The sequence below is a fragment of the Triturus cristatus genome, chromosome 4_1, assembly GCF_964204655.1.
Source record: "Triturus cristatus chromosome 4_1, aTriCri1.1, whole genome shotgun sequence".
Lineage (NCBI taxonomy): Eukaryota > Metazoa > Chordata > Amphibia > Caudata > Salamandridae > Triturus > Triturus cristatus.
This window is the reverse complement of record NC_140585.1, coordinates 597,575,850-597,598,982: the sequence shown is the minus strand read 5'-3', so window position 1 is coordinate 597,598,982 and position 23,133 is coordinate 597,575,850. Positions and strand designations below refer to the sequence as shown.

Here is a 23,133-nt window from a genome sequence, read left to right as displayed (position 1 = left end):
TGGTTCCTACGGTCCTCCCATTGTACTTCCACAAGGGATCACTGAAAGAAGGTACCCTCTCGGACTCAGATGGTCATGTTACGGCTGCCACTGGAGTCTACATTGGGCGACGATGGGGTAGGAGCCGCTGTGGGGTGTCAGCAGCGCTGAGAATGGTGCCACTGCAAACAGGCTTTGGGGAAAGATGCGGTCTCGCGATCAGAAATGATCCAAAACCAGGAATTTATCCTGCAAGCAAGAATCCATTAGGGGCACCTGCCTAACCTGTAGGGCCTGAAGGCGCTCCAGAGGGGTTGGCCAGCCCAAGTAGAAGGTGCATGGCCTCATATAATGTTTTCAACTGGGCAGGGGTCGTGCCAGGAAACTGGGAGATGCTGAGCAGACCCAGATACAGGCTCTGCGGATGACCAAGGGAGTAGGGCCTAGATGTGTGGCGTTGTTTCCGAGCCTCCTCCGAAGACTTGGACCAGAGCTGTGCTTCGACTTCTTAGTTTTCTTATGTGACTTACCTTACTACTTGCAGCGGGATGATGAGCACCTGGAATGGCTCCCTGAGCGTGCCCGGGACCTTCTGGGTGACTGGGACCTGGAGTTTCATGGAGTCCAATGGCTTGGGGCGACTGAGCACTTCAAGGAGTGCTCCTGAAGCACCTTAGGGCTAATGGCTCAATAGTCAGGCAGGCCTTGGAGTTGTGGCCTGGTTCCAAGCACCAGAAGTAGACCAGGTGGGTGTTTTCACAGAGATCTGCCTGTGACAAGAACCACAGGGGACATCCCGATTTGCACACTGGGAGTAAAGGCTCAAAAGGATTCATCAAAACATCGACAAAATAGTCCAAACAAATTGTCTGAAGTAGCTCTCTCCGGATCTGCGCTGATGGCATGGAAAGTAAAGAATTGACGTCAGCACGCTGGGGTTGCACCTACATAGGCACCACACACTTCACATTCAGCGCAGACCCCACCGACTTGATTGACGCCACCAATCTGCTCTCAGAGGTACTGCTTAAGATTTTCCACATCCAGACTAACATCTGGGGAATATTCTAAGGTAAGGAATCTGCAGCTAGAAGTCTCGATCATATTAGTGAATAGTTTGGGGGCAAATTATCTATAGATTATTTAAACTTGAAAAATGGTGACACCGTGAACTATAATAAGTTTTTGAGTTAGAAAACCATCGACCCCTAGGTCAACTTGTGTCAGGTTACAGAATTGTTTTTACAAATAAGCCACCCTGAAACTAAGTACTTTCAATCAATCAATCAATCAAAAAACTCTTTATTTTGACCTAACAAGGCCATAAAAGCACAGTTAAGAAACATGTATAACAGTCCAAGCAGTTCAAGTTGTCCAGTAGTGAAGGGCATACACATTAAAATATTATTCAAAAATTCCTAAAAATTATAATAAATATCTAAAAGTACACATTTGTGACATGTAAGATATAATAAAATCAAATTTATAAGGCAACCAATCACAATGGGGGGAGTAGGATGATTTAATTGGGCTAGCCCTGTTTTTAAAACAGCTCGGCGTACACACCACATTAAAAACAAATAGCGGGAGCCTGAATACGCAATAGGCATACTAGTGTCATATTTTAAAATCCTGAAAGCCTGTGCGCAATGAGACGTTCTGAGGTTTCTGCACAATTGCAGTAACCAACGGTGTCTCGCTTTCTTGTATGCCGGGCAGAAAAATAATGCATGTAAGTCTGTCTCCGGTATGTTATTACATGTTGGGCAGCCTTATTAAAACTGCCTTCCCCCCACTTATTTGTAAAAGCAAGTAGGGGGAAGTGTACAGTGCCTAAAGTGTAGACATAACTTTTTAGCAAGGGACGACAGGTTCTAGCCTATATTGCAGTATTACTTGTAAGAAGGATGTTGTCAGTGTGCTAGTCACGGAACTCCCCTGTAGTAGAGTGAGATTGTGTTCCTTATAGTTCTTTGACAGGGCCTTCCTGGGTGTTGGCAGGCAACTATCTTCGGCACTAGCCCATAAATCGCCCATTCCCATGAAAATTAGAGAGTTCTTAATATGGGCCAAAAAAAGACTTTTGCTTGCTCCCTGGAGGTTTACCACTTACCTCAATTCCTCTCTGTACACAGATAATTCTGGGGTGCTCCATAGACGGTGCCAATATAACAAGGGTCTAAGGGCAACCTCTACTGCAATCGGACCAACTCCAGGATCTCTTCGAAGCAGTGTGAGCGTTGTACTTTTCGGGGGACCCAGGAGTTGTCTGACAAAGGAATTCTCAATCTTAGGGAGATGGTCAGATGGCAGATGGCCCCAGATTTCTGCCCCATACAAAGCAGCCCCTCTGGCTTGTGCCTTATATATTTCCAACACCGGCCCAATCGTTTTGTGTGTGCACTTCTTCTGCAACTTTGCTAACCCTCCCGTTGTCTCGGCCAATTTTTAAACTTGCCTTCTTTATTCGTACACCCCACTCCATTTTCTCGGTAAGTGACAATCCCAGATATTCACAAACAGAAACCTTCTCTAAAATGTCTCCATCTAATTGGGGATTGGGTTGTGTAGAGTACCCTGCATTAAAAGCCATATATATAGTTTTCTGTGCGTTTATATCCAGGCCCCTACTCTTGCAAAATGAATGGATAGTGTCCAGAGCCCTCTGTATTCCCATAGGTGACTTTGACAGCAGGAGGGTATTGTCGGCGAACATCAAGGCTGGTACCTTGCGGTTCGCCAACTTTGGAGCATCTATATCCCTCCCTGCTGTCAGGGCCTCCACTAAGCCATTAATAAACAAAAGAGGGTCGGGGCCAATACACACCCTTGTCGTACACCTCTCTCTACAGGTATGCGATCAGTAAGCTCTCCATCTTTACCATGTCTAATTTGGGCAAAATTATGTTCATGTAATCTTTTCAGTTTATGACAGATACGGGGGACACCCAGGTCGAAAAGGATAGCACATAATTTCTCCCTTGGAACTAAATCGAATGCGGATTTTAAGTCGACAAACATCATGTAGAGGCTGCCACCCTCCAAGATCACTGTCTTCCAGTGCAGTAATTGTAGCCTGAAGATTGGTCAATAGTGGATATTTTTGCTCTAAAACCGGCCTGATATGGGCCAAGAATAGAATATTCTTCCATCCAATTCTGTAATCGGTCCAGCAGCACTCAGGCGTATATTTTCTGAGTGACATCAATGAGACTGATGGGCCGATAATTTGCAGGATGTAGGGGCGAGCCCTTTTTATAAATCTGAATGATTTCCGCCCCCAACCAAGTCGTGGGGATCGCCATTCCCTGAAGAATAGCACTGTTTAGGGTCCATAAGTACGGGGCCCAGATACTGGGTTCAGTACGAAAGAGATCACCGGGGATCTTGTCTAGACCTGGGGCTTTTGCAAGGATTACCCGGCTTATAGCATCCGTTATCTCTTTTAGGGACATTTCTGTGGTGTCGGAGCAAGAAGACTGTTGGTGGGAACCTTCATTTGTAACTTGCCCGGCATCACCCTCTACCCTGGAATATAAGGACGGAAAGTGGGCCTTCCAAACTTCTGCCCCTAGATTTGGTTCGATTGCGGATTTACCCTCTTTGGAGCCTGTATTTATTGGATTCCAAAAAGTCCTCATGTTCCTGTTACTTAATGCGTTTCTCAAGCTCTCCCATTTATCTTCTTCCCAGTTTCTTTTAGCTAGTTTAATAATATTTTTGTATACTAACTACTTAGCCTTTATTTGACACTCGTCATTAGATTTAATAGCTAAGACAAGGGTTTGATTGGCCTTGTGGGAGTTTCCATCGTACCAGGGATGCCCAGGTGCCCCCTTTTCCTTTGGTCGTGCTTTAGGGAAAAAGATATTGGCCAGGGCAGCTACTAGACCTTGATGGTTTTCCGCAATTTCAATAAATGAACTAAAAGAATCAACAGTCTCACTCAATTGTTTTGCAACCTTCAGAAATAGAATGACGGTTCGATAGAGGGAGGCTAGCTTTTCTTGGGATTGGCAAAGTGAACCCCATCCTACTCTCCTCCTACAACTAGTTAGGGTTAGCCCATAGGTAGTTGGAGAATGGCCCTTTGGAGCGTCCCCGGTGTGAGGCGTAACCATTTCAAGAATCAGGGCATTATGATCACTGTCGTGTCTGGGGTCGATCTTAAAATCAATTACCCGGTACCATGATTTGGTGTTCACCAAAATATAATCTAGAAAAGAGGGGCAGCCCGGTCTATTATAGGTGAAATTTGCAGGGGAATCAGATTTAGAACGCCCATTACATGCCCTGAGGGAGTAATTCAATGAGATGGTGTTCACTAGAATTACCAGTGGTGTCCAAGCCCGGGTTGGCAGGGTATTGGGCTCCGGAATGGCCCAGTGCAAGTCCTCATCATTGGGGTCGCCCGCATCCAAATCTTTCAAATGTTCATACTGACAATCTAGGTCGCCTGCCAAAATTACCAAATTATTGTCAAGGATGGTGGGCAAAAAGGATGATAGAAGATCAAGGGTAGCAGGCTCTTGGCCATATCCTACTGGACGTGAGTAAACATTAATCAATGCTATCTTGATCCTGGTAGAAAAACTCAAGATAACACAGAATATCTCTAGAGAATGTCTTTACCTGTTTTTACCTGTTTCGCTGAGCATCCTAGGTGTATGGCAAACCAGATGCTAAAGCCCCCCGCTGGTCTTCGCCTTCCCCCACATGTGGCTGCTATACTAAAATTTGCGTAGCCTAGTCCAGGTGTAGCCTCCCTGGCCCAGGTTTCCTGGAACATGCAGATGTCGTTATCTTGTATAAATACCCCCCACTCCGGGTTATCTAGTTTGGAAGAGAGGCCTGCAATGTTCCAGGATAATATTTGGAGCTTAGGTGGCTCATTCAATGACTGACTAGGGCCTCCAGCCTTCTTACCCAAGGGCCGTAAGCCAGTCCCAGCTGTAGAATGATCAACTTCTGGGATTGCCAATAGTGAGTTCACCTGCTGTTGGCCTTTATACGCCTGCAGTGGTAAACCTTCTTTAATACAAATATTAGGGATTCCATGTAATTCATCACTTTGTACTCCTCCCACTCCCTCGACCTCCTCCGCCGCTTGACCCAGGGGCACAGGGTTACCAGTAGGGGCGTGTATTTGGGCCATGAATGATTGTTTACTTATATCTCGTTGATGGACTGGGAAACTGCTCTTAGTGCATCTCTCGGGGAGGGGGGGTTCCCTCACATTTGGCAAATGCGGTGGCTTAGGATCTACAGGCTCTTGTGCTATCTGTTGAGTGATAGTTAATGCTACAATCGGATTGCACCTTGGAGTATCCCTTCTGTCAGCTGGACCCCCATTTAATGGCTTTAGTCAGTCATTGTCATCTAGGGTATTGAGGACATCATAGTAGTTATTCACTGGAATGGTATATCTGTTGTCTCCATCTCCCTCATCTGTCCTCCCCTGGTAAAAGCTGTATAGTGCCAGGTGGCTTATAGAAATAGCCCAATGGTAGAATATTAATCCCCATTTGTTCTACTGAACAGTTGCCCGCCCTATCTAGTATTGTTTGAACTAGGTCTGGTGACCCAAAAGTTAATACCACGCAGTCACCCACTAGTGACTTTTTAGATCTTCCTATCCAGCCAAATCGTCTGACCATTTTAAACTCTGAAAAGAGCGGATTTAATAATCCTGACCTTGTACTTATCTCATGTAGCAATTTATTTTTTAGTGTTGTCCAATGTTCCCTAGCTCCATGTGTCAACATAGGGACATTGGCCAACACAATAGTGTAATGCGTTGCTTCTGGAGGGAGATGTAATGTGTTTATATCGGGGGGACCTCTCAGTGGCAGGTTTTCTTGTCTTTGGAAAGCTTGTAAGTGGGCATCCCTTTTGCATGTGTAGTTAGGTCTACTAGGGGGGGTTCCTTTTGGATGTTCAGCAGTCGCTCTTGAATGGTGCTTGGGGCCTGTGCTATGTCATGTGGCTAAGTCAAAACCGCCATATTATGACACTTAAGAGAGGGATTCTATGGAGCATTTTGGGGTGCTTCCACTGTGCCGGGGCCAGAAATTCCAGGCTGTACGATCATGGATCTGTCACTCCTATTCGACCCGGGCAGACTTAGTTAGTTGGGTGTGACTGAACGGTCTGATTTGTATGAGCACTACCTGCGAGCTTTTCTAGCTTACTATTCTTGCTTCCAGTCAGGATAACTTTTGCATCAGTGGGTTCAAAAGAACAGAGACAACCTCACCCATTTTTGTCCAAAACTCCCCGCTATCAATAACCTGCGGGGGGGATAGAGTTGCTAGGATAGACTCCTTGTTAGTGATACTAATAACTGGACAATTCCCCTACTCCTCCTCTTCCTCCTCCACCGTGATTTTGCTTTTACGCCCTCTTTTTGGTGCAGGGTTAGATTGCTTGTTAGGGCCCTGACCTTTTCTTTTACTAGGCTGGATTAGAGGACTACGCCACAAAGTATTCTTACTTTTTTGTCCTCTGGTATTTACTTTGGGTCGAGTTGATGTATCACTTGTCTTTGGGGCGTCAATAGGTCCGTGTGCCTGACTAAGCGATACGCTAGTCGAAGAACTATGTTGGGGATCAGTGAGGTCTACAGGATCAAACATTGCAGGCTAGCTTAGGGGGAATTGTGGCTCTAATGACACTCTTCGCTCAGTGAGAGCGATTTCATGGATAAGGGCTGACTCTGCTTGTAACAAAAGGCATCCAAAGTCGCCACCACTCCCTGTCTTGTTAAGGATTTTCGTTTGTTCAATGTTTTCTGTGCCATCTTCCTCTATTGATGTTCGTAGTGGCAACAATATATGACGATATATGCCTACAGAATTAAACCCTCGGACCCTCGTAGCTTAGTCCCAATTTTCAAATTAATGTCCATGTAAGTCCGGATCACAAGATGAAAATAGTGTAGCCCGGCCTCTTTCGGGCTCTGAAGGGCCCGCCCTTGGCCCGGGCGTACCCACGTGCTGCGGGAGCCCTGGCGTAGATTTAAGCGCCTCCTGGCGCGTCTGGCAACCGGTTTGGTGCGCGTGCCCCCAGGGATGCCGGGAATTGGAGTCCGCTTCACACGCGGCTCCCCACCGGGAAAGAAATCAGGTCCTGCTGCTTTTACGGGGCAAGGGTAGATCCTTCTTAAAAGCTTCCACTCTGCAGACAGGAGGAAGAGTCGAGGCGAGGGCGAGTCCATGTAACGTCACGGCTCCCGCTCTCCTTGTAATATCATTGCCACTCAAGTCCCAGGATGATCACCTCCTCTACTACCAAGGTGGAAACTAAGAGGTGTGTGAGGTTACCAGAAACCCTTTCCTGCAGCTCACCATAACCACTTACGGGTCAGAGGGTGGGTGAGGCGAGGGCTCCGGCGGGACTTTCAAAGAGCCACAGACCTAACAAAATGCCAGAGATTATGTGCCATCACTCATGTGGTACCAAAATAATGTTTTTTCATTCTTATGCTCTTGACCCCTGGCTGGCAGTCTCAGAAGAGCAGGCTTCTGCTGCCTCCTATGAAGCCATGGAGTAGAGCATGGAATGTAGAGAGCAGGTACTGCACTGGATATACAGTGTGTTCTTTACCAAAGGTTTATCTATGTTGCACAAAACCTAGCTTATGCTGAAAATGGAATACATAACAATGCCCATACAGGATGGGCTTAAGCTAAGCAGGTGCAGACTGCCCAGACAAACTAAGCAAGCCATGCAATGGTTGGCCAAAAAGTGTGCCATTACAACAGCAATGACTATCACAAAGACCTCAAAGTACTGCAACAGTCTTGTGTAAAACTGGAAAAAATAAAAACTAAGTAAGGCACTTAAAAATGGATCTTCTTTCTTTGTATATACCAAAGATAAAGGAAACAAATACTTGGTGACGTGAACAATTAGAAATTCAATAGCATATTGTATTTTTCACTGGTTGGCTGTAAACTGAAATTTAGGGTGTGGTGCGCAAGTGATGTGAAACTGCAGACCAACGTTGGGTTGTTGTGATGCCCTTGGTGGCCTTTTTCTTTGCATGAACAGCAGACCTTCAGAAAAGCGAATCTAAGTTCTTGGGTCTCAACAAAATGTTACAAGTTTTACATAAAATGTTTCAATAGGACCAAACTGAGTAAGAAGCATTGACAATGACAACAGGTCCGGCTTTAATGTGCTAACACATGCAAATAAATACATGCACATGGCTGCGTTTTTGCCTACCTGTGTTTCATGTATTAAGCACATAAAAGTGCTCAAAATGCAGACTGCTCAGTCTTCACTCAAACACAGCGTTCACAGTACACCCAATCAGAGCGTACAGCCTATATTCACTCAAGCCTAGCACTCAACCTTCACTCAAACAAAGACCGCGCTCATGACACTCACAGGCACAGCAAGCACTGGATACTTACACAGGCACAGTATTTGCCTACACTCAGATATACTGATCACCCTATGCTCACACTACAGACGGTGCTCACCCTACACTCAACACAGTGATGACCCTCTCAGTGTGGAGCGAGCTGGAGAGGCAGAGTAGGGGGCTGGCGGAAAGGCAGCATTACAGGACGTGCCACGTCATCAAGAGCAGCGTGGCCCGGGGTAGAATACATAAAATGATGGGAGGGTAGCATTGTGGACTTACAAGGGAGGGAACAGGTGAGGGGTGGGAGATCGGGGAAGAGCAGGTGGGAGGGGGGAGAGAGGACTGAATCGTGGAACCTGTAAGGGAGAAGGAGGAGTCAGGGCAGTATTATCAGAGCTGCTAGACCCACCCGAGCAGAGCAGCCTGGCAAGGGAAGGAAGGGGTTGGAGGACAACGTAACAGGCCTGCACTTGCTGCCGCACTTTTGGCAACAGAGAAGTATCACCACCTGGTTCCCGACTAATTGCCCTCTGGGCTTCTGCAGCAAAGCCCAACACAATTAGCACAACGCAGAGTCTAACAGACCTAGGATGGCTCTGACAATCTTTAAAGGCTGCAGAGACACGTGTAAATGTCATACCAATGAGCAATGTGGAATTCTGTACAGTGTCCTAGGTTTTATTGAGGTGACGATAATGCTCTAATGCTCAAGTGCATCAGTGTCATCTTTACAATAGGGAAAAACCCTCTTGGCCAATAGCACTGCAAATTGATAAAGGGTTTCGCTTGCATGCTGCTGCGTTATTATGTTTTGAAGCAGCGTCCATAAAAGGTGTGGGGAAACTGTTAAGAATCAGCAGGAGTGCAACAAGCACTCATTTTTGGCACAAATTCTTCTCAATTAAATTCTGTACTCCTGTCCACCAATATGTGGGCAGAGCCAAAGCACCTCTTTGTAGAACACCATAACCTCTTATTTTTTTAGTTGATCACATAAGGTCTCGAGACAGCTGCAAAAAGTCAAACCTAAAAATGTGTATGGGTTCTCTCATCAGTTCTTTTAATCACAGTATAGCACAAACAAGAAAATAAATGGCACTCCGTTGTACAAGACCAATAAAAAATTAAATATTTATTTGAATAACTGGGTTCAAGTTCGAACTGTAATGTTGGCAATGTAGATTTTTTTTTACTGATCACAAAAGCGTGCACAGAATGAATCTGAGCATTAGAAACAGCTGCATGTGTTAAAGAAACAAAAATAAACTCATGCTATCACTATACAAAATATAAAATTTTAAACACTTTTAATCACGGACCCGAATGTTTGTTATGGATCATATTTTAAAAAGATGCAACTATTCATATACTGAATGTTAAATGCACAGGAACTCTTTCCATCATTTGGTCGTCAAGATCTTTTTGCACTTTTGCGCACATTACAAGCAAGCAAGTATTTTATGGTTTACAATTTTGCTACTGATAATGAAAACATTAATAGTACGGTTAGAGTAATGTATAAAAGAGTATCTTAAAACTAAAGCACTTTCCATGCAAAATCAGTGCTTCCTTTTTTAACAGAAGGCACCCTCTTAGCAATATTACGAATAAAAGATATACTTCTGAGATAGACTGAAATTTGTTGTGCAGTCTTTTACTACAGGAAATACTCATTTAACTAACTTTCTACAATAGCTAAACAGGCATCAAAAATTTAGTTTCATACTAATATTTCCAAGCAAATGTATTCTGCGTAAATGCTAGAGGGTGTACACAACTATAAATGCAAAGCATGAACATACCCCACTGTTGATCAAGTGGAAAGTATATGCCTAGTGTGCTTTATACAGCCCCAAAAGAATTGGGCCAGTAGCAAAAGGACACTCACTGCTCGTTGACACTATAGTGATGTGTGTGAAAGAGAGAAAACCCTTAAGAGCCACTGCAGCAAGAAAAGTGTCTAAAGATTCAAAATGAATCATCAGTATTTGATAACAATGTATTTCTTCAACTTAGAAGCTGCCTCAAAATTAGGTGCCCCTTCAATTAATGTAACAGGAAAAAAGGCAATGAATCTTATTCAATTGTATTAATCATACCCGCTCGTACAATGACCTAAGGCCACTGAGTGGGTAGACAACTAGATATATATATATATTTATATATTTTACAATTATTTCATTGTACTGTTCTAAGGAATAGAGCTATTTAAAAACAAAAACAAAACGTTACTCGTTTCTAGATTATGAAGTGGCTCCAGGCGTTGGATTCACATTCTGTGTGGCCACTTGTGGTGCAACTTCAATAATTCGAGGTTTGTCTATAATTCTGGCGGTACGGTTGCCTTTTTCTACAATTCCAATTATCCACGCTTGATGGCCTTCCCCGTATTTTGGAGACTTAATTTCAGCGCAGAAACGTGCCGCCTGTTCACGTGGTAAACATATCAGTAGTCCACCTACATACAAGTTTTTTTTTAAAAAAAGGAAAAAAGCAATGTGTTACTTTTACAACATATTTCAAAGTCTACATTTTTTTTCACAAGCTATAGCCCTTTCAGTCTTTATTTCGGTACTGGTCAATAATGATCTTTCTCCCACAAAAAACCTTTTCATTTCTCATAAAACATGCTTATAGTTTGTTTCTCACCAATTTACATATTCATTCAAAATTATAAAGTTTTATTTCAATTAACGCATTTCGTATTTTGTAATTGTATATTTAACTAGCCTAGGTCCAAGTCAAGTTACCAGCAGCGTGACCCAAAATCATAATACCTAACCCCTGCAGATTGTGCGAGGAACCCCCGAGAATCCAAGGATGCACTGATGTCCATAGCCCTCCCTAGAGGTCATTGCAGGGGCCTGCGAAACGCTTCGGAAGGAATATGCTACTTACCAGTATGCATCTGTTCTTGGCATGTAGAGCTGCAGATCCACACACTAGCATAGAAGATCGCCATCTGGTGTTGGGCTCGGATGCTTGCACGTTGTTGTTGTCTTGGAAGAAGTCTTTGTAGTCACGAGATAGGTGACTCCTCCCTTGGACGATAGTGTGCATGGCCATCAACTCCATCGTTAGATTGTTTTTCGCCATGATGGGAAATGGAGTTAGTAGAAGAGAAGAGATGTCTATGTGTGATATCTAAGTAAGATAAAGCTGGAACAGATACAGGACTTGGAGAGGTGGGTGGGTGTGTGTGGATCTGCAGCTCTACATGCCAAGAACAGATGCATACTGGTAAGTAGCATATTCCGTTCGAGGCATATGAGCTGCAGATCACACACTAGCATAGACTATATAGCAGTATCTCCCCTAGCGGTGGTCACCTGTATCGGTTGCAGCAGTTTGAAATAAAGTTTTAAGGACAGCTTGGACCACAGAAGCTTGTTGCTTTGCTTGTACGTCAACACAATAGTCTTTAGTGAAGGTGTGTGTTGTAGACCATGTGGCGGCTGCCTTACAAATGTCTTCTAAGGGAATGTTCCCTAAGAATGCCATGGAAGCCCCTAGTTTGCGTGTGGAATGCGCTCTAGGGGGAACTGTTAGTGTGCGTTTAGCTTTCTGGAAGCATATTTGGATACATTTAACTATCCACCTAGCAATCCCAGATTTGGAGATGGGGTTGCCCTTATGTGGTGGAGAGAAAGCTACAAACAATTGTTTTGTTTTGCGGAAAGATTTAGTTCTGTCAATGTAATAAAGAAGGGCTCTTTTAACATCTAAGGTGTGAAGAGCTCTTTCCGCTACAGAGTCTGGGTTTGGAAAGAACACTGGTAACTCCACTGATTGGTTGAGATGAAAAGGAGATATGACTTTTTGAAGGAATTTTGGATTTGTCCTAAGAACCACTTTGTTACGATGTAATTGTAAGAATGGTTCTTGTATGGTTAAAGCCTGGATTTCACTTACTCTTCTGAGGGATGTGATTGCGATAAGGAAAGCTACTTTCCATGTGAGGAACTGTAGTTCGCATTTATGTAGAGGTTCAAATGGGGGCCCCATGAGCCTAGTAAGAACAATGTTTAGATTCCACACTGGAGAGGGTGGTAATCTGGGAGGAATAATTCTTTTAAGTCCTTCCATGAAGGCTTTGATCGCAGGGACTCTAAAGAGTGACAAGTGCTGTCGAGTTTGTAAGTAAGCTGCTAATGCGGCTAGGTGGAGACATATGGATGAGTATGCTAAATTACATCTTTGCAAGTGTAGTAAGTAGCAAATGATGTTCTGGATGGATTCATACAGTGGGTGTATATTATTGTTAGTGCAGTAAAGGGCAAATCTTTTCCATTTTGCAGCATAGCAAGTTCTAGTAGTAGGCCTTCTGGCTTCTTTTATAATGTTCATGCAGTCTGGTGGCAGGTTAAGGTAACCGAACTCTAGGACTTCAGGAGCCAGATCCCCAGATTCAGTTGACCTGGGTCTGGATGTCTGATCTCTCCATGGTTCTGGGTTATTAAGGACCGGGAGAGATGCAGTTTTTGGTGTGGAACTAGAGAGAGTTCCAGCAGTGTTGTGAACCACGGCTTGCGTGCCCATGTGGGAGCTACTAGGATCAATTTGCGAGACTGCTGCCTGAGCTTGCGTACCACTAGTGGAATGAGTGGGAGAGGCGGAAAAGCGTACGTAAATCTGCCTGACCAGTTCATCCATATCGCATTGCCCTTTGACTCCGGGTGTGGAAACCTGGCGGCGAAGGTTGGGCATTTTGCGTTTTCATGTGTGGTGAACAGATCTATGTCTGGTTGGCCCCATTTTTGGAAAAAGGGCAGTGAAACTTGGGGATGTAGTTCTCATTCGTGGATTTGTTGTGTCCGTCGACTTAACAGATCGTCAATCTGATTGTGAACCCCTGGAAGGTGTTCTGCAAGTAGGTATATGTTCTGAGGAATGGCCCATCTCCAAATGTTCTGTGCCTCCTTGTTTTTATATGTAATACATGGCTGTCATGTTGTCCGTCTGGATGAGGTCAGCCTTGTTTTGTACATGTAGTTGGAAGGATTTTAGTGCTAGGAATACTGCTAGCAGTTCTAGGTAATGGATATGGAGCACTTTATGTTGAGTGGTCCATTTGCCCTGAGTGGTGTGTCCGAGGAGATGGGCTCCCCAGCCTGTGAGTGATGCGTCTGTTATCAGCACTATCTGTGGAAGAGGCTCTAGGAATGGCCGCCCTTTAGACAAGTTTGGTATGTTGCACCACTGTAGAGAGCGATGTGTGCGGCTGTCCACCAACACCAGATCTGTAAGTTGTCTGTGAGCCTGGTTCCACCGACGTGCTAGACATTCCTGTAAGGGACGCATTTGCAGTCTTGCATAAGGCACAATGAAGATGCAAGATGCCATTATGCCTATGAGCTGCATGAACACTCTGGCTGGAAGAGAGTGTTGGTTTTGAAATTTTGTGATAAGAGCTTGTATGCTGGCTATCTTGGCTGGACTGGGATATGCTAGGGCAGTGGAGGTGTTTATGGTAGCTCCTAGATATTGGTGGATATGAGAGGGTTGGAGATGAGACTTGGGGTAGTTGATAGTGAACCCCAAGTGTAATAGTTGGATGGTTTGGTGAGTGTGTAGAACACATTGGTGTAATGACTTGGTTTTTATTAGCCAGTCGTCTAGATACGGGAAGACATGAATTTGTTGTCTTCTGAGATGTGCTGCTACTACTGCAAGACATTTTGTGAATACCCTGGGCGCGGTTGTTACCCCGAATGGAAGGACTGTGAACTGGTAGTGTTGTCCGTCCACCACAAACCTTAGGTACTTCCTATGAGCAGGATGTATGGGAATGTGGAAGTAGGCGTCCTTGAGATCTAGTGCGGCAAGGAAATCGCCTTGTTGCAGTAGTGGGAGCACTTGTTGAAGAGTGATCATATGGAAATGATCTGAGTGTGTATACAGATTAGGGGTCTGAGGTCGAGTATTGGTCTCAGAGTTCCGTCCTTTTTGGGGATTAGGAAGTACAGTGAGTATACCCCTGTTCCTTGACGCTCTAAGGGAACTGGCTCTATTGCGTGCTTTTGAAGCAGTGAGAGAACCTCTTGTTTGAGGAGTGTAAGATGGTCTGCGGACATCGGACGCTGTTTGGGCGGTATGTGTGGGTGGGCAGCTGTAAGTTCCAGGCAGTAACCATACTGGATAATTTGTCTTACCCACTTGTCTGTTGTGATGGAGTTCCAGACAGGTAGGAACTGCGTTAGTCTGCCCCCGACTGGAGTGGGATGGTCTGGGGGGGGGCGGAGAAAAGTCACTGTTTTGTGGCAGGGAAGGTGTGAGTGTTATTACCTCGACCTCGTCCCTTGTTGTTCCCTCTGTATCTGCCTCTAAAATATCCTCTACTGGGGGATGTTTGTGTAGTGGCTTTGAATGTAGATGAGGTGTCTGCGCCCATATTTTTGGAGGCTCCTCTGTAAAAGGAGCGCTGAAAGGAGCCACGCGTTTGTGGAGACTGTAATGCTTCCATGGACTTAGCAGTCTCGGTTTCCTTTTTCATTTTTTCAAGGGCAGTGTCTACAGCCGGCCCAAATAGCTGTTCTTGGTTGAATGGGTGACTGAGTATGGTAGTTTGTACCTCTTGCTTAAAGCCTGAAATGCGGAGCCAGGCATGTTGTGTAAGGAGCACACTGGTGTTAATTGATCTAGAGTCAGTGTCTGCTGCGTCAAGTGCACATTTAACTGAGGCATTTGAAATTAGCTTGCCCTCTTGGATAAGGTCATTTGCCTGGGTTTTAGACTGGTCAGGCAGATGTTGTAAGAGATTTTCTAACTGGTTGTAGTGTGCCCTGTCATATCGTGCCAGTAGTGCTTGGGTGTTGGCAATACACCAGTGATTAGCTGCTTATGCTGCTACTCTTTTGCCAGAAGCTTCTAACAGTTTGGATTCTTTATCCGGGGTGGTGCATCTCCGGAGGTCTGGGAGTTGGCGTGTTTGGAAACGACTAGAGAATCCAAAGGCAACTGTCCTTTGATGTAAGTAGGATCCTCAGGGGCAGACCTATATTTCTTTTCTATTCTAGGGTTAGGAACCCTGGCACGGACGGGGTCTTTAAATACTGCAGGGGCATGCTTAATGACTCCTTTGATCATAGGTAATATTTGCACCGACTTTTGGGATTGTTCAAAAGTATCTAAGAGGAAATCTCTGGTGCATCGGAGTGCATTGTAACACCATGATAAAGTGCAGCTCTATTTAATAATTGGCCAAACCCCAATTGATCATCTGGGGGAGATGGTTTTGAGCGATATGGCTGTGGGTCTGGTAGGTCTGTTGGGATAGGGAATGCCCAATAATCAAGTGGTGAGGTATCTGGATCCGTGAACGGGTCATTAGGATCCCCACCCACCCCCTAGGTCCTCATCATCATCATCATCATCATCATCATCCGGAGGTGGTGTATGTGGTGGAGAAGTTACAGGTAAGGGTGGTGTAGGCAGAGGAGGTGGGTTAGAAGGCAGTGTAGGAGAAGAAGGGGGGCATAGGCGACATTGCAGAGTCCTTCTTGTGTACAGGAACTGGAGCAGATGGTGTATCCATTTTTCGTTTTTTACATGGCACAGCTGTGACATGTCCAGTTTTTGGGTTGATATAAATCTTTTTCTGCCTTAGATCGATGGGATCTGGGTGAAAAAGTTGTTGTTCCTCGGTAAGTTTTCGGTGCCGATTCTTTCGGTTCCGAGCGAGGTTGTGGTTGATCCTTATAGGTTTTGGCTTTAGGAGGTGTATAAGAGTCCTTAGCCGTTTGTTTTGGTGCCGAGGATGTTAGTTTCGGAGCCAAAGCTGGATCTTTAGGCTTGGGAACCTTCAGAGCTGGCTCTATGGGCCTTGGCGTGGTCGGGCCGATTTGGAGGTGGAAGGCGTCGGAGACTATTACGGCGCCAAGTGTTCTTTTGGCTTCGGTGCCGAAGGTGCCGTCGGGACAATGACATGCGGTTTGCTCGGTCCCGAGCTACCGGAAGGCTTGTCTTTTTTCTTCGGAGCCGAGCCCGGAGGCGGGGCTTCTGAAGGATGTTTTCGGTCTCGAATGGGGCCAACAGGCGAAGTCTTAACCACTGCCTTTGGTTTTGGAGGGGTTGGGGCAGGCACAGTAGTACTCACACGTTGCCCAGGAGTGATGAGGTCGTCTGAGTCTTCTGCCTCAGGTATGATTTCGAGATCCTCTAAATCCTCTTCTGGGACATCGGGGCCTTCATCAAAGATGTCCTCTGGTTCCGGAGCTGGTCTCTGTGCCATGATGTGTCTTCTACCCTTCGATCTCGGATGGTCTTTTTGGAACGAACGGATGCACAGGCTCGTCGTGTTCAGGTGATAGGCATAGGTTGCAGACCTTGTGATGGTCACTGTGCAGAAATTTTGCTCCACACTGGGGGCATTTTTTGAAAGGCGTCCTTTCCATGAGCCGTAGGCCTTACGACGTGGATAGGCCCAGCGGCCCGAGTCGACGGCTGGAATCGAGCCGATGAAATCGATGTCGAAGATGAAGGTGATTTGATGGTTTTTCTGTACATTTTTGCGCTTCGAGAAGCTTGGAACTGAGATTTCCAACCGGAGCGGAAAAGTTGCATCCGAACACAATGGCAGAAAAAAAACAATCTAACGATGGAGTTGATGCCCATGCGCACTATCGTCCAAGGGAGGAGTCACCTATCTCGTGACTACAAAGACTTCTTCCAAGAAAACAACAATGCGCAAGCATCCGAGCCCAACACCAGATGGCAATCTACTATGCTAGCGTGTGATGTGCAGCTTATGTGCCTCGAACTATACTGTTATTAATTCTTACAGTTCTCTTCAAAGCATGGAGAATTACTGGCACTTAGGATGAGTGAAAGGTTGTTACCGTCTACCAAAGAAGAAGAAGTAGGGCACATCACACGGGGAGACAAAGCCTACAAATGCAGGTTTGTCTTGTTTTCGACAGCCTCTGATCGAATGAATGTTAACTGAAAGAATGTAAAAGGAAATCTTACACGAAACATAGAGAATTTTCAGAAGGAGCCTTGCATGGGATATTGAACACTTCTTGCATGGTAGAGAAATGCTATGTGCTCAAGCCTTCCTTAGTGGATAAAAATGTAGGTGCACTGTACAAGAACAGCCAGCTCTGGCCACGTCATATAGTTTTTAGGTTGAGCATCAGCGCGCATGCGCTGTCTGCAAGACCTTTTGTAGGAATAGAACGTGTGTAATCCCTCTTGCTGCTTACCACAGACTGACTCCTGTATCAGTCTTCTTTGCAGGCTCCTCATTGGTTGGTGCTCCAGATTCATTACTTCAGTGTTTCACTTGGGAGCACCGGCCAACTACAGTTTCCTTATGCTGCATTTGTTAATATACTCCCCTAGGGACTACTTTTTTATTTCCTACTCCAGACATATGGAGCAGATTCAGTAAAGTTTTGCTTCTATTCATCATTTTAAAACCTACTTCCGCGGAGGGAACAGGCTCTGCCACTCGCAAACACACCGGCAGCATGGTTCAGCAATACACACAGGCAGCATGGTTAGGCAATATCAAAGGAATCTCTTAGCCCTCGTAGGTGCAGTTTCAGCAGCACACCGGTTTTTGGTGCTGATCTGCTGATTACGGATGGGGCACGATGACATGGAAGGTGAGTCCAGGGAGAACGAGGATTTGTATTTGTGCGCATGTGCACTAGAATGTGTACATCACAGTGGGTCATGTGTGAACACAACACAGTATTAGTCTAACCGGTTTACAGCTTGCTTTGCGTTACAATGTGTGTGAAGTGTACACTACTACACTAAAGCATTGTGTTCCGTGGCCCTCAGTGTCAAACAATAGTGATGAAAGGTAAGCAAAAATGCTGCAACTTACCCCACAAGTTACACTCTAATTCACACTCATTAAAGAGAGAGACAGAAACAAGTCACAATGTTGACTAGTGTGCAGGACTGCAGTTACGCTGTAGGGACTGTCGCAGGTCTGTATACTCGCCTCGTCATCCGCACCAAAGACAGGCTAGGACCCAAAGCAAAGATTGCACTTGGTGAGACAATCCCTGAATTCTTCCTAACACCCACTTTCTCTGCAGGCACCCACTTGAAGTGCTCAGAATTGGATGCTTATCTGTAGAACCTCGTAACTAGAACCGTAGTCATTGCTGGACTTCATATTCCCCTATTGTGGCAGGTGTTACCATCTAGTCAAACCACAAGCGCCACTGTTTCCTAAGAAGCAGTCATCCCAAATGAAATGCACAGACAGCCATTTTTAGGTCAGCGCTTGTGGTGTCCCTACAAGACATGCTGTATTAAGGATGAGTGCTTTGAAAGCTGCGCCCATTTTCAAGGACTGCCCCTGTTGCATGTGTTGTTACTCAGAGCTTATGAGCACTATTTATTTCTTTAAGCTGGAGCACTCGAGACGAGTTTACAGAGCTCTGTTGTACACAGAGAAGTAAATTGTGCTCTTATCTTGCCACGTTTGCTGTGCATTCAAAAAACGAGGTCTTATTTGGCTACAGCTGCCTCTTCCTTCCTCTAGCTTTTGAAAACACATGGCCTGGCCTCACGGTCCCTGCCGTCCAATGGCTGCAGCATCCTCTGTCTCAGAGCTCAACAATAATTTGCAATGTAATAGGTCTCGCATTTGCAAGAGTTTGAGCTATTGACATTGTAAATGACAATGCCTTTTATGTATCTGTTTTGAAAATCTCCAAGTGTTGCGTAAACAAGCACTTTGTACTTGTAGTCCTTGCTTACGAGAAGGAAGGTTGGCAGTAACAGCTCCTCTTTAACTACCGGCCGTGCTTTTCGTAAGCAAGGACTATACGTGCAAAGTGAGTGTTTACACACCGCTTGAAGGTTTTCAAAACACACATGTAAAAGGCATTGTCATTTACAATGCCAATAGCTCAAACTCTCGCAAATGCGAGACCAATTGCATTGCAAATCCTTGTTTTGTCTGACATCAAGGAACACAACATGGCGGGCGGGGCAAGCAACACAAGGAGGGGGTGAAGGGCGGGTGGGGAGAAGGTAAAAAGTGCTATGACATGGCCAGCAGTGTCCGCGTCATAGCTCTTTGTTGTGTTTTGGTGGGGGGCTTACACAATAACAGGAGGGACGGTGGGAGCAGATGGACAGGGATCTGCCTTTGCATTCAGGAGCAGCTCCTGAAAGCAAAGGAGTCTCACGAACAAGAAAACACAGACATCACAAACAAAGGCAATCAAGTGTGAGGGGAGAAGAAATGGATGGCGGCATAGGGGTGGAAAACAACACGGACAGGGGGGGGGGGGGTCAGGTCGGAGTGGAAAAAATCAACATGGACTGGGATATGGGTGACGGCCTGAAAACACAAGCACTCATATAGAGTGCTTGAAACCACACAATCAATTGAACAATCAATCAATGAACATTCGTAAAGCGCGCAGCTACCTCAGTCAGAGGATTCCCGGCGCTATGCAGACTACAGCGAGAGAACAGCCAACAAAACAGAACTACCCCTTGCCTAAACAGCCAGGTTCTTAGGATCTTTCTAAACTCATGTTTCGTTTATGTCTGGCGCAAATGACTAGTCAGAGAGTTCCACAATCTTGCGGTCCTGACTGAAAAGGACCTGCCGGGTCTTGGCAGATCGAGGGACGCAGGGCAGATGCTGGTAGTTGGATCTCAGAGTCCGCTCTTGTCGATATGGCTTGAGCCTTAGCTTAAAATATCCTGGGCTTAGAGCCAAACATGGCCCAGAAAGCAAAAGTCAGCAACTTAAAATCTATCCTCCTAGCCACAAGCAGTCAACATACCAGTCAATTGGGGAGAGATATGATGACAGAAGGGAACCCGGCGAATTAACCTCGCCACTGCATTTTGAATTATCTGTAGTCTATGAATCAGGTAGACTGGCAACCCTAGATATAGACTGTTGATGTAATCCAACTGTGAAGTGAAAGCATGGACTGTAATCCTGCAACTCTCCTCCAGCATCAAAAGTAAGAATTTTCTTTCTCGGGGGGAGGAGCCAAGATGGCGACCGGGACGGCAGCGTAGATTCCCGGCTCCGTGAACCTCCGCATCCCGCACGGATATCCTGCATGAGATCCTTATTCTGCGCTACGAGATAGTGTTCGTAAACGAAAGTGGCAACCGATCGTGTGACCCTGAGGTTTCTGACTGCAGTACCGCCGGAGAAATCAGCGATTGAACTTTGCGGCCCGTGCGGTCCCGAAGCCGGGACTTCGAGTGGACGCCTTGGCCGGGCGGCAGTTTAACAACAGCGGCCTGTGGTGACTGGGTGGAGTCGGTCCGCCGGAGTGGTGCTCCCCTCGGCCTGCATTTTGCTGTGGTCGCTCCCCCCCTGCTGAGCGCTGCGGACCGAGGACATGCCCGGGTGTGCAATTCTCGGATTCTGTGGTGTTTGCCCCTGCCTTTGACGGTGAGCTGCCCGGACGCCGTCCCTGGTTCGGCCTGATCCTTGCGGGCTGCTCCCGGCTTTTTGCGGGAGCTGGTCCGTGGCGGAGACGACTATTGCCCGTGACCGCGCAACGGTTGAATCTGTTCCTCCCCCAGGATCCCGGTCTTCAGCGACGTGGACCTTGAGGCGTTGGTCCCGGGGTCCTGGCCCCAATACGAGTCGGGCCTTCCCAGCGGCCATTTTGTCACTATGCAGCCTACCATCCTGTCCGCTGGGACGCAGCGGGACTGGGGGTGTGTGACGGTCGGGAGTGTGGCAAAGCGATCGGAGAGAGCTGCTCTGGGGTACGGCGACCTCCTGGAGGCCCTTGGTGCCCTTCATTACTCCTTGGCTCATGGCGCCGGGGTCCTGGGGAGGAAGCTAGATGGTGTGGTATCAGCGTTGGGACAGTGGCGGCATGCTGGTCCACAAGTACACAGTGGCTTTCCACACTGCACACAGGAGGAAGATGTTGCGGCCCCCCCGCGATTAGTGTACAGCCGGACACTCCGGACAGTATGCTACCGTGTGGTCGGCTAACTGTGGGCTTGATCTGCTCCGGAGGTATTGGCCCTGAGCGGAAGATGGTGGCCTTGTCCCGTGCGCAATCTCCGGCGGCCCAGGGACGATTCCAGCAACGTGTGTCTCATTTGACTGCTTCAGCCTGTCTGGACCTTGTGTGCAGTGCAGATCCTGGGGCGGCACTGGAAAAGACGCCCCCCCATGAAGCGGTCCGTGCTGATGCTCAGAGACTTCCACCCCACCTGTGTGCGTCGCTTCCCGACTGTTTTTGGACACTCCTGTACCTTGGGACATCGGACATGGTGCTGGGTCGAGGGGCAGGCATGGGCAGAATCGCAAAGAGCGGTCAAGGCTGAGGCTGATCCTTCGGGAGTGGTCACCTAGTAGACAGGCGGACTCATGGTTGCGTGCTCTCATGGTTATTCGCATAGTTGGTGCATAATGCTCCCCACTCCCCCCCTCCTTTTTTGATATGATCAACTTGGTGTTGCTAATTGTTTGCTGTGGGGAGACTTCACCGTGCGGGAGGGAGAAGCCGGGGGTATGTTTTGAAGGCCCTCCTCCAGTTCATTACATTCCCTCCGCCCCCCCGTCTGGGGGGGCTCTTTCTTACTCCTTTTTTCCCTGTCTCTTCTATATTTCGGGTCTAGTTCCAGGGCGACAGGCACACTGCTGGGGGGTGGGGCCATACTCATTCGCAGAGGTGCAGGGTGGGGGGATGGGGGAGGGGACTCTTTAGTCTATCTCTTTTTCCATGGCCTCTTTTTTCTTCTCTGTTTCTTTTTGCTTGTTTTTCTGGGATCAGCGCGGTACACCTCTCTTATTGTGAATCGCTTGCTCTTAATGTGTGCCACAGTTTCCGGGGGGTTCGCTGGGCTTTAGGTACGGGGACCTGTAGGCGCAACTATCTTTGATATTTCTCCCCATCCGTACTTTCCCGTGTCTGCGCCATTGATTCAATGTATTGCTGCTTGCTGCTTGCGTCTCTTATCCTTGCCCCTTATCGCTGTTGGGAAACTGTTTGGCACCTGATCCTACTGTTTTGTTTTATTATAAAATGAAAAACCCTTTCTCTCCTGGTGTCCTACCTGAGCGGCTCATTGGCCGGACTATACTGTATTGTAGACTTTGCTCTCCGAGGTGCCGCCTGTGTTTACATGTGCTTTTATTGTTCTGATTGCTTAGCGGCCGGCCCCGGGGGGTTGTAGGCCCATACGTGTAAATGATTGAAACGTCAATAAAGGTTTTTCACAAAAAAAAAAAAAAAAAGAATTTTCTTTCTCAGCTTCCGTAAACAAGCTGAAAAGAGATGCCGTACTTGCGCCGTAAAAGAGCGATCCATCTCCCACCTGATGTTAAGATTTCTTGCCGAGTTCGCCGGAACCAGCGGAGAACTTAGCTCTACGGGCTACCAGCGGCGCGAAAGGGGAGGAGGTGCCTGACTAAAAAACAAGACCTGTCTTATCTGTATTAAATTTCAAGCAATTACTGTTCATCCACATAGAAATATATTTCATGCACTCCTTGAATTTGTGGAAGGCAACAGTAGACTGCTCTTTAAAAGAGAACATCAACTGAGTGTGATCCGCATAGAAGACCACCTTCACCCTCCAAGATGCAATTAGAGTCTATAGTGGCGTCAAGCCGATGTTAAGAGCAGCAGGCTTAGGCAGAGCCCTGAGGCACTCCACACAGTAGAGGTATTAGTGTAGATCGAAATGGACGAAGAAAAACCTGTTGGGAGCGGTCTTCAAGATAGGACGGAATCCAAGAGTGTGCCACACCCTGGACACAAGCGGACTTAATCTTTCCAGTAGTATCGAGTGTGATACAGTGTTGAACGCTG

General features: G+C 46.5%; 1 protein-coding gene across 4 annotated transcripts in view; it reads right to left on the bottom strand.

Annotated features, from left to right (window-relative positions):
- Positions 1 to 9,470: 9,470 nt before the first annotated feature.
- The window catches only part of SEPHS1 (selenophosphate synthetase 1), a 326,681-nt gene continuing 313,018 nt past the window's right edge, over positions 9,471 to 23,133 (bottom strand). For all 4 annotated transcript variants that reach the window (XM_085652954.1, XM_085652953.1, XM_085652955.1 and 1 more), the window contains exon 9: positions 9,471 to 10,811. In XM_085652954.1, the coding sequence (XP_085509080.1) occupies positions 10,597 to 10,811 (215 nt within the window). In that variant the 3' untranslated portion in view covers positions 9,471 to 10,596. The remainder of the gene's footprint in view (positions 10,812 to 23,133) is intronic.